This window comes from Elephantulus edwardii, unplaced genomic scaffold (genome assembly GCF_000299155.1).
Source record: "Elephantulus edwardii isolate Elephantulus edwardi_28Jun2011 unplaced genomic scaffold, EleEdw1.0 scaffold00315, whole genome shotgun sequence".
Taxonomy (NCBI): Eukaryota; Metazoa; Chordata; class Mammalia; order Macroscelidea; family Macroscelididae; genus Elephantulus; species Elephantulus edwardii.
Genome location: NW_006400065.1, coordinates 987,542 through 998,459, shown reverse-complemented (window position 1 = coordinate 998,459; position 10,918 = coordinate 987,542). Strand labels below are relative to the sequence as shown.

General features: G+C 57.6%; 2 protein-coding genes across 3 annotated transcripts in view; one reads left to right on the top strand and one right to left on the bottom strand.

Annotated features, from left to right (window-relative positions):
- Positions 1 to 339, bottom strand: part of BLOC1S3 (biogenesis of lysosomal organelles complex-1, subunit 3) — a 620-nt gene extending 281 nt beyond the window's left edge. The window contains exon 1 of the mRNA XM_006901266.1: positions 3 to 339. Within this exon, the coding sequence (XP_006901328.1) occupies positions 3 to 339 (337 nt within the window). The remainder of the gene's footprint in view (positions 1 to 2) is intronic.
- A 1,130-nt stretch (positions 340 to 1,469) lies between these two features.
- TRAPPC6A (trafficking protein particle complex 6A) lies at positions 1,470 to 9,624 on the top strand. Of its 2 annotated transcripts, XM_006901223.1 has the most exons (7): positions 1,470 to 1,573; positions 7,249 to 7,270; positions 8,007 to 8,074; positions 8,199 to 8,316; positions 8,738 to 8,821; positions 8,980 to 9,073; positions 9,593 to 9,624. In XM_006901223.1, exons 1-7 carry the CDS (start codon positions 1,470 to 1,472, stop codon positions 9,622 to 9,624), a joined length of 522 nt encoding a protein of 173 aa, XP_006901285.1. The 2 variants fall into 2 exon arrangements, with proteins under 2 accessions (XP_006901285.1, XP_006901286.1); XM_006901224.1 differs by lacking the exon at positions 7,249 to 7,270 and having other exon boundaries at positions 1,470 to 1,553.
- The last annotated feature ends 1,294 nt before the right edge of the window (positions 9,625 to 10,918 follow it).

Genomic DNA, 10,918 nt, shown 5'->3' with positions numbered 1-10,918 from the left:
GCTCTCGGCCAGCCGGAGCTGCAGCAGAGAGCGCGCAGGGGCGGCCGCCGGGCCCTCCACGGCGCCCCAGGCTTCCCCCGCCAGCTCCCGCTCCACCACGAGCGGAGGCAGGTCCCCGGGCGCGGCCGTCAGCTCCAGCTCCGGCTCCGAGTCGGTCTCGGCGGCCTCCCCGGCCACCCGCAGTCCGGTGGGGCGGCCTCGCGTCGGGCCCGAAGGTCCTAGGTACAGTTCCTCCTCCGACGAGGATGCTGAGAGCTCCGAGTCTGTCTCGGCCGCCTCCCCGGGCACCACCGTCTCGGGTCTCCGCTGTGGCCTCCGCCGACGGCCCTGGGTCGCCATGACTCCAAGCTAAGAAGTGGAGTTTGGGGACATGAGAGGCGCGAGCTTGGTGCGTCTCCAGCATAAACCCTCCCCTCCAATTACGCTGTCACATTTGAGGCGAACCCCGACCCCAAGACGATGCGCTGTGCCTGTTCCCTCCTTAGTGCTCGACCCAGCTCTGTCCCTGGTACCTAGCTTCTCCCTTTGGACTGCTCTGGGTTCTGAGCCTGTCCTGGAGCCCCTCCATTGACACCAGGTAATCCAGCCACTCCCTCAGTCTGGGCCTCAGTTTCCTGTAATAAATCTCATTTTCCTTTAATAAATATCTGCTTGTCACCATTGCCAGGGTTGACATTTGAGTTGGTATTTGAGCCCCAGAGTCTTCAGTATACCGATGAGTAAACTGAAGACCAGCTCAATCCAGGCCCTGGAGTCCGAATTCCCCAGCTGCGCCCTTTCTGCATTTGCCTCCTAATAGCAGAGCCTACACCCTCCACATCTTTCCCTAAACTGGTCTCAGACGCGGAAGCTGACGGGGACTAGTTCCCGGAAAGGGTGGCCGTTCGGCTGGACTATTTGGGGGAGCAACTGCCAAAGACCATACCGGGTCACCGGAGCCCCAGGCCTGCGCGATCCACTAGCCGGACGACAAACGACTCTCAGCCAATAGGAGAGCGGGTTGGACCGGTGTTGGCACCCAAGTCTCGTGGGTGGCTCAGCTACCAATCAGGAAGCAAAGCCTCTAGCGTGGCTTAGAGCACGTGTGTGCAGCAGAGCCCCGTGAATGGAGGCACGGCCAATAAGAAAGCGACTAGGTCGGCGCTTCCGGGTTGTGCTGCAAAGGAGAGTTATGTGATGGACCACGAAGGATTTAAAAAAAAAGCACCAAGTTAAGTCACGTGCGTCACTAACTGAACCAATGGAAATGCTCAGAGACCCGGAAACAAAGAAGAGCAGAAGAAATCCTTATATAGGTCTGCGCGTGACCAATGAAAGGAATAGTTCCCACCCCCTCGTTTGTGTAGCTCACGTGGGAGGCGGGGCTGGTCTAACAGACCAATGGAAGCGGATGGGGAGGCGGGGCCTGTCCATCTGGACCAATTAGAGCAGGGAGCGCTGTGCAGTCGTTGAGCGCGCTTGGCGGGCGCATGGCGGACGCGGTGCTGTTCGAGTTTCTGCACACGGAGATAGTGGCGGAACTATGGGCGCAGAACCCTGACCCAAGTCCCGGGGTGAGCGCCGGGCCCCGGGGGTGGCGGGGACAAGTCGCAGCAAGAGGGCTGTATCAAGGCCCCATAAAGTGCCCGAAGCAAGTCACCTGGTCGATTCACATCCCGGCCCCGCCTCCGCCTCGCTGGGCGACCTCCAGCGGTTACTGTGGAAAGTGGCGGTACCGAGTGAGCCCTGCAAGTGATGGCTAGAATTGAGCCACATAACTCAGTTAAGGCCTGGCGCGGACTAAGCCATTAATAATTATAATAATTGCTGTTATTACGGGGTGTTTACTGAGGGATTGAATCTGCCTCTGCTACTCACGAGGTGTGCGACCCATTGAGTTAACTGAATACCTCGATTTCCTCCTCTGTAATAAGGGCATTTCTAGGTGGGACATTTATTCACTAGACAAACATTTGTTGAGCATCTAAGACAGACAAAAGCTTAAACTGTAATTATTTAATAGACTATGAACTAGTGAAAAGTCCTGTTAAGACTTTAAGTCGAATGATGTGCAGGAAGAGTGGAAAATGAAAAGAGAGGAAAATGAACCTCTGTGACCCAGAAGCCTTGAAGGAGGAGCATATTAGGTCCCGGGGCAGCACAAATGTTTAGATGACTAATTTTAGTATTGGTGGATCAAATATACCCCAACCTGGTGATCTGCTAGTATAAAATTTACAGCGAGGTTAATCCTATGGGACAGACCTACGTATGAGTCGCAGTGAATCAGAATCAGCTTGACAAGTTTGGTTTTGATTTGAGAGGATTTTAAAGTTTGTCCTGGTGAAGTTTCCACGAGCTCTTGTTGTTAGGTGCGACCAGTAGTGACCCAATGAACAACAGATCTGAACCCTGTCCTGTCCTCACACTTCCTGACACAGGAGAGCCCATTGAGGCAGTCACTGTGTCAGTCCGCCTGGTTGTGGGTCTTTCTCTCTTTCGCCTGCCAACATCATGACAAGGAATAGCCTCTCCTAACAACGTACCCGAAGTATGTGAGCTCAGCGAGGATTATAAAAAAGCCAGTACTCAGCTCTCAGAACATAAGTGTGCTTGGTATGAAATCTGAGGCCAAGAAAAATACAGAGCTGATGAATCGGGGCTTTGGTGCATTTTGGTTTTATCTCCATCATCATCTGGTTGCCACATATTTTTATTAGTGTTCTTCCCAGCTGAGCTCCTCAGTCATGGTCCTGCCTGTTTTCATTCCCGAGCTGGGTTTCTTCTGAGTTCGTTGACCCATTTGTTCGGCTTTTCTTCTGCGGTGCTGGTGGCAGGGCTTGAACCACTGATTATCACATTAGCCGTCGATCCCAAGTGGTGTATCACCTAAATGCTATGAGAATGATGAAAAGCAGGGGAGGAGGAACTGTGTTGGGGAGGAGGTTACAATTTCTTGGAAACCCACCCCTAACCCCATCCTAGCTCAGACTAGAAACCCAGGAGGCCTCTAATACTATCCTCTCTCCCTCACCACCAGCCCTTTCTTGGGCTCCACCCTGTCTGCTCTCTAGACATGCTTCTCATCCATGACCTATCTAGCCTCTTCCCTCGCCTCCCTGCTTATTTCATTCCTCCATGTCTTGGCTCTAGTGCCCCTGTGTCTGGAAAGCCTTCCTGGATGTCCAGTGGAATTCAGGGTTGCTCTTTCCCGTCTCACAACCCCCTCCCACTTCATCCTTGGTGACCCTCCTCACACAGGGGGCTAGTCCATCCTCTGTGTCTGTGTCGTGCTGGGGGTGGGTCCCTGGGTGGTACAGGCTGTGTGCTCAAGTACTTACCTCTGCCATTAACTGAAACATTGGTGGTTTGAGCCTACCCAACAGTGATGCCGAAGAAAGACCTGGCCATCTGCAGCCGTAAAGATGGTCAAAAAACCCAGAAAACCCTATGGACGCAGTTCCCCTCTAACGCATGGGACTGCCATGGGTCCAAAGTGACTGGGCCACAGTGGGTGCTGTCACTCTTTGTATCTTGTTTGATTTCCCGCTGACCACATGGCTGGGGACCAGGTCTGTGCTGAACACAGCTGTGTCCCCAGCACACAGTAGGTCCTCACTGTGGATTTGTTGGTGGAGCCTCATGGACTGTGTTTTAAAGGGAGTGAGTTGGGTCAAGCACATTATTGCGACTACCACCCACAGCCACTCCCTTGTTGGAGCCTGGCCTCTGTGCTGAGGGGTGTTAGAGTATCATTTGATCTCCCTGCCACCCACAGAGACAGGTGTCACCAAGCCGCTTTGTAGTTGAGCAAAGGCTCAGGCCGAAGGTTGTCCCTTCATGAGTGACCAAGGCCAGCATAAAGATGGGTTTAACCAGGCCAGCCCCCTCCAGCCCCTGACTGCTGGATTGGCCACACCCTCTCCCGAAGGGCCAAGTAATGTACGTCACTGGGTGCTGTGACTTCCTCACACACCTGCCCTGCCTATGGCTGGGGCAGTGATCTCCCCATGGCTGCCGACCTCACTGTGAGGTGGGGGCCTCCTCACTGGGTCGGGATTAGGGGGCAGGGGAGGACTGGGATGTGGCCTGGGCATTGGGTTCCAGCACAGTCAAAGGTTAAAGCTGTTTCTTCACATCCTTGGGCCTGGGGAGCCCTGATTTTTTGGGGGGACACAGTACAGAATTGCTTTGTTTCCTCAGAGCCCTGGGTCTTTCACACCTGGCTTTTCTCCCTGCTTCCAGTCTGTGTCTTTGGTCTCCTAAATGCTAGCCTCCTGTTCTGTGGTGTTAAGGATTTTTGTCTTAAAAAAATATGTTATGAAGTGGACTTTATATGTCTGTAGTTGTGATTCCAGCCGGGAATGGATTCCCATTGTGTGTGTGAGGCAGGGAGACTGTAAGATGCATTTTTGAGTTGCTCTCTTAAAAGACAAGAGAAGGAGCAGGTGAAGCCCAGAGAGAGAGATGAGGAAGACAGATGTCGCCATGTGGAGAAACCAGAGGAGCCAGGAAATAGAAACTGAAAAGAGAAGGACCTGCCCTCACGATGGCAGAGAGAGAAAGCCGTCCCCTAATGTCTCTAGTCCTTTACACTGTGAGGAAATAAAATTCTGTTTAGTAAAGCTCCCCTCTTGTGGGCATGCTGAAGCCCAAGTCACGTGGGTCCTTAATAGTCTGCCCAGCACAGTGTGTCCATCAGATTGGAGTCCCTGGGTGATAGGAGTGATTTAGCGGGAACTGAGTGGTGGTCTTGGCCTCCACCTGTTCCTGGCAGGAGCCTAGAGGGGCCCGTGCAGTGCAAGGTGGGCGCAGGATCTAGCTTACTGTCTGGAGAGGCTTCTGCCGTGCTGGGGGGTGGGCACCTGGCTGGGAGAGGGCCCACCTAGACGACGGGGTGGAAGACAGGATCTGGGGACGTGTCATTTCCTCTTGAAAAGCTATGAAACAAATAACCACAAGTGGTGACTTGAAAGAACAGAAATTTATTTTCTCACCATTCTGGAGATTAGAACTCCAAATCCAGGTGTGAGCCCTGTTAATTCCCTCCTGTCAGGAGCTCTGGGCGTTCCTTCATTAAGTTGGCGTCTGTGTGTGTACGCACATGCACGCTTCTGACTCCTCTGTTTATAACTCAGAAGTATTTCGATTTAGAGCCCACTCACCTAAGTGATTAGTAAACGTAGCAAAGAAAACGTCTGTATTTGCATTTCCAAACAGGAGCATACATCCAGGTATGAGAAACAGTGGACTTTCCGTCCCTCTGAGCACAGCTAAGCTGACTGTGACTCAGGTCAACACCACGTGGGTCACAGCAGAATGGGGCTCCATAGCGTTTTCAGTGACTGAGCTGCTGGAAATTGGTTGCCAGGTCTTTATTCTGAGGTGCCTCTGGGTCGGCATGAACCTCCAGTCTTGCAGCTGACCGTCCTAGTCCTGTTTACAGGTGTGATGTAGTCGGGGGGGCCTCCGGCTGACTCTCATGGAGACTGCAGGACAGAGGAGCCCTGCCTGACAGGGCTGCCTACCTGTGATCTTTCTGGAAGAAGCCTGCCCCAGCCTTTCTCCCTGGAGCAGCTGGTGCTTTGTAACCGCAGGTCCTTCTGTCTCTGGGTTGGAATCTCCCTGACGGCAGTGGATTGGTGGGTGTTTTTGTTTGATGTGACTCCTCCACGGGCCTCCACGCCTCTTTTGATCTCAGCTGGTAAAGGCAGCCGAGACAGGTGTGCAGAGCCCCAGGTGTGCACAGGCTGGAGGCTTCCAAATGGGGGCCCCACCTTCCGGGAGATCCACAGTCCCTATGTCCTGCAGCTCCGCAGAGACGGTGCTGATGGTGCAGCCGACATGTGGCTCCAGTTTCTTCTCGCTCTGTGCCCCTTCCCTCCTCTTCCTGTCCCTGTGCCTGTACCCCACAGTCCCAGTGTCCCCATCCTTCCAGCAGATACAGAATCAGTTCCTCTCTGGGAGGTGGAGGTGCTGGGGGAGTGTCTGCAGCACTTCACCCACAACTGTGTGGCCACCCCCCCATTTCACACGGGGTGGACGGGAGGGGAAACTGAGGCCTGTGGCCCTGCATCTCCTGTGTGTCGGGGCTGCAGTGCAAACCCAAGCAGCACTTGCCATGCCCCCCACCCTCACAGACGCACTCGGAATGACCCTGGCAGGGCTCTGGGGCCCTGTTGGTCCTCCTGCCCCATTACTGCCCCCCACAGCCCTGTCCTGGCTGCCCTCAGACCTGGGGGCCTCCTGCCCGTCCTCCGCCAGCACCTGCCTCCTCTTCCTTCACACGTGGCAGACAGTGGCAGTGCTATCTCGCCCTTCCCGCCATCGCCCTTGTGGGAAGTCCCCGCGCTCACTCTCACGGCACCCCATTCCTCCTGGCACCGCTGTGATTGTAATTAAAGCAGTAATTGCATCATTAGCTCTTGGTGCTGCCCCGCTAGAGCGGCCGCTCCATCAGCCGGGACGGCCCAGGCCGCTGGCCGCCTCCTCGGCTTGGGCTCCGTATGCCCACCTCCCTTCCCCACTGTCCCCACCTCACACCTCATCACTGTCCCAGCCCACCAAAGCCCCCAGCTGCCAAGTGGAAGCCCAGTCACAGAGGCGCTACGGCACACAGCAGAGCTGCCCCGTCAGGATCCCCAACCTGGAGATCTCAGGCCTCCTCTCCCTCTTCAAGAGCAGTTGATGGGTTTGAACTGCCAACCTTTTGGACAGCAGCTGAGTGTTTTAACCACTGTGCCACCAGGACTCCTAGCCAAGCCGTGTTTTCTCTGCCCGCGCCCTCTGCTGGAATGGCCCCCTCACCCTAACCCCAATCCGTGTGTGCCCCCAGCACCTGCCCACTCCTTGGTCATCCCATCCATCGTCCTCTGAACACCTCCCACCCCACCACGCCCAGCCAAGAGCCCCTGGGCACCCCGAGGGCATGCCTGTGAAATGAGAGCGTGCATGTCCTGGATAGAACGAGGACACCACCCAGGAGGGCTTGGTCACTGTGGAGGTCCCCTGCCTGCAGGAAGCCACCTCTCAGCCACAGCGGGGTGGGGTCTCAGAGACTTGAGCCCAGAGCCTCTTCCTTTGAGTGGTTTACGCTCCAAAGGCTTTGTCTCCCTTCAGCCAAGCGTCTTGTCTCACGCCTGGCTGTGAGTGGCACTGGGGCGACACGTTTGACCCCACTGAACACACTCTGCACATACGCACCATCAGGAACCTGGGAAGGACATCCCTGCTGCGTGATCTTCCTGTCACACACGAGGAAACACACAGGGAGAAGTTCGGCTCCTCTCCTGTCACCACGTGCTGCTGCTGGGAGAGGGATCCAGACGAGGCGTACACCCACCCCATCTCCTCCTCTGCCCCTTGTCACCTGCCGATGTCTGAATGCCCCCCCCCACTTCCTGCATCCCATTAGTCACCCTCCCTTCCCTCTGGCTATTTCTGAGGAAATGGGAGGGATACAGGCTGGTGACACCAGGCAGAGCGTCAGTGTCGCCGGACAGGAAGCTGTGTCATCTCCTGGCCTCAGTTCCGAGTGAGAAGCCTGTAGTGGTGGAAGAGGGGGGCAGGGGCTGGCAGGGAAGGTGGGGGGCCAGCTCTGGGTGCAGCCCCAGCCCTTCTGAGTCCAGTCCCTGCACTGTGAGGTGCTGAGCCTGGGTCCTGCCCCTGCCCCATTTATATCCCTCTCAATGACAATGCAGCGTGCCCTGGCCTCCCTGCTCTGAGTGGTCTGAGGTCACCCTGAGCCTCTTAGCGGGGCTGTGAGGACACACTGATGGCTCCAGGGGGCAGCGTGGCATTCTCAGGACACTCAGCAGGGTTGACATGAGGCTGGGGGAGGCCCCTTTCCCCCTGTTTCTGGGGAGCTAGACCTGAGGGCTTGATGGGGTCAGTGTGTGTGGAGGGCCAGAGCCCAGCTAAGCCCAGGCCAGCCCCTTTCTCTCCTGAGCTAATGGCTGGCAAGGTGGTCTTACCTTCTTCCAGCTGCTGGAGCAGGTGCTCCCTGAGCCCCCTCTTCCTTGGTCTAGGGACAGAAGCCGAGCTCGACGGTCCTCGAGGCCATGGGCTTCCGTGTGGGCCAGGCTCTGGGCGAGAGGTGAGAGCCAGCGGTGCGGGGATCACCCAGTGGGCTGGGCGCTCTTCTGGAAGGAGGGTGGTTCTAAGTGGGAAGTGGGCCAGGCCGCCTCCTCCTCACCCCCATGACCGGACACCCCCCCCAGGCTGCCCCGGGACACCCTGGCCTTCAGGGAGGAGCTGGACGCCCTCAAGTTCCTGTGCAAGGATGTGTGGGCAGCGGTGTTCCAGAAGCAGATGGACGGCCTGCGCACCAACCACCAGGTTGAGCTCCTAGGCGGGGTCCCCGTCCCTGCTGCTGGAAGCTGAAATCGGGAAGCACAGGAGGGGAACCCCCAGGGAGCAGGCCACCCTGAGCGGGGAGCTGAAGTCAGACCCCGTCCTGAGAGGGGCCTCTGTCTCCTGCACGGTTGAAGCCATGTATGGTGGGGTCCATAGTGTTCCCAGGAGTGCCCATGTTCGAGGCCCTCCAGACCTCCCTCAGCGTGAGCTGCTTATCAAAGACCCATGAGATCCCTGTGCTGTGCCTGGCCCCGGGAGCACTATTCCTTCACCCCCAGACCGCGACCCAACAAGCCCTTGGGCCAGTGTATGTCTTTGATAGAAGGGCACTTCGGGCCCAGAGGGGTGCCGGGTCTGAGGTCCCAGGCCTTCAGTACACAGTACCCTGCTCCTTTGCCCCCAGGGCACCTACGTCCTCCAGGACAACAGCTTCCCCCTCCTGGTCCGGATGGCCGCTGGCCTGCAGTATCTGGAGGAGGCACCCAAGGTATTTCGGGGGGGGGGTGCTGGAGCACCACTTCCAGTGCCTTCTCCCCACCCTCCCAGTTAGCCTTCTCCCCAAGCTAGTGGGTGTCCCGTGGCCTGGGACCTCCAAGCCCTGAGCTCCTCCCCACCATCCTCTTTCCCACATGGCCCCTCCCCCAGTTCCTGGCCTTCACCTGCGGCCTCCTGCGAGGGACCCTCAGCACCCTGGGCATCAAGAGCCTGGTCACCGCCTCCGTGACGGCCCTGCCCGCCTGTGAGTTGTGGAGGGAGGTGTCACTCTGGTCCCTGACACATGGCAGGGGCTTCAGGCTGTCTGTCCTGTTGCCTGTGCATGACGTATGTGTGCGCACGCGCGTGCGCAGGTGAGCTTCCCAGCCCATCCACAGGTGGCGCTCTGGAGGCAGCAGAGCTCAGGTCGCACCCCTGCCCCTGACCTGGCCTCCCCCAGGTGTCCTTGGCCCACACAGGGCTGCTGGACCCTCTGCCCTGCAGGGACACCTGCCCCCATCCACTCTGCCATCTTCCCCTTTCCTGGGGTCCCTGGCCCAGCCACGGGAGGATCTGGACCTCCTGGGAGCAACTAGTGCACTGAGTGCTGGCTGGCACCTCCCTGCCCTGCATGCATGGCCTCAGTGTCCAGCCATGCACCCGGGGCAGGAGATGGGGAGCTGACCTCTCAGACACTGGGGCAGCAAGTGCCACCTGAGCATGGTAGGGAGCTGGCCCCGTTCCCTGGCCCTAGCCCTGGGCCAATGATAACCCTTGTTTGCAGGTAAGTTCCAGGTGGTTATCCAGAGAGCCTGAGGATCCTGGCCCAGACACGTCACTGCCACCCCCAGGGACTCCCCCCCCCACCTCCAGGTCCTCAGGACTCTGGGGAGCAGCTGGTTGCCTAGAACCTGGGGCAGGTGTCTATGGAGTGGTTGCAGGCCGGGTGCTGGGGCGAAGCATGGAAGTCCGGGTCTGCATGCTCATGGGACCTGGGATATTGCCCCGTCAGGGATCCCAGCCATAGGTGGGGCTGGGAGGACTCTGGCTTTGGGCAACCCCCTCTGTGGATCAATGACAATAAAGGCATTTCAACCTGGATTGACAGTGGAAGTCTTGGAGTGGAGAGGGTCATCTGTGAGGCCACATATGTCACAGGTTTTGGGAATGGGCAAAGCGTCTGTGTGTCCTTCCCTGGCATGAGCCCTTCCATACACTTGAGTAGGGTCCCCCAGCACCTGCAGACTTGCTGGCATCCCTGCTGGTTCAGCAAGCCCAGTGGGCACATGGACTGGCCCCTCATGGAGCAGAACTGGGTGTCCTGGGAGCAGCCATGAAGGTCTGAGGTCTTAAGGACTAGGGCTGAGGCGACCCCACATGTCATCACCCCCTACCGCCCCCCTACGTATATGTGATATATGCCTGGCCAGCTGCCGACTTCCTGATGGAGGGGGGCAAGTCCTCAGAGCTGTAAACCGAGACTAGGGGTGAGCCCCAAATGGAACAGGGGAGGGTCCCCTCAGCCTTCACTGGAATCTCAAATGCCAGCCTGCTTTGGACCCCACACAGCCAAGCCTCGGGGTGGCTGTTCCTGTCCTTGTACCACCTTTGGGCCTACTTACCAAACTCCTGTACGACCAGCAGCACCCCAGCCTCCTTGCCGTCTGTGGCAACAGCTCTAGGCAGTTAGTCACTTGTCCCCCGTAGCCTTCCTGCAGACACCTGTCTGCCTTGCGGTGCTGACCTGTTTACCCAGGCACACTTCCTCCTGGTCCTCCCTCTTGGTGGCATCACTGCCCAGCCCAGGGCCTGGCACTCGAGCCTGGGCAGATGCTTCCTGAGTGAATCGCGGCTCACCAGCCCGGAGGGCCCTCTGATGGGCTGTGGTGGTTCAGGCGGAGAGGGAGGGCAGGAGGACGTTTCTGGGATGAGAAGCTGGAATGACTGGGGGAGGGGAGGGAGGACAGACGTGTCTGGTCCCAGAATGAAGTGGAATGTGAGGGGCAGTGAGCTGCAGGAGAAGCATCTGGTCACATCCAGGCCCCCAGAGGGGACATGCCGAAGCCTGAGTGGGTCCTAGAAGGAAAGGATAGTGCCCTCCTCTCCTTGC

What these genes read in the sequence shown, in the direction of transcription:
- TRAPPC6A (XM_006901223.1), top strand. Translation starts at nt 1,470, where the DNA reads ATGGCGGACGCGGTGCTGTTCGAGTTTCTGCACACGGAGATAGTGGCG. An exon ending in GTGAGCGCCGGGCCCCGGGG is followed by an intron (nt 1,574 to 7,248) that starts GTGGCGGGGACA and finishes GGAAACACACAG; the next exon opens with GGAGAAGTTCGGCTCCTCTC. An exon ending in CGTGACGGCCCTGCCCGCCT is followed by an intron (nt 9,074 to 9,592) that starts GTGAGTTGTGGA and finishes CCTTGTTTGCAG; the next exon opens with GTAAGTTCCAGGTGGTTATC.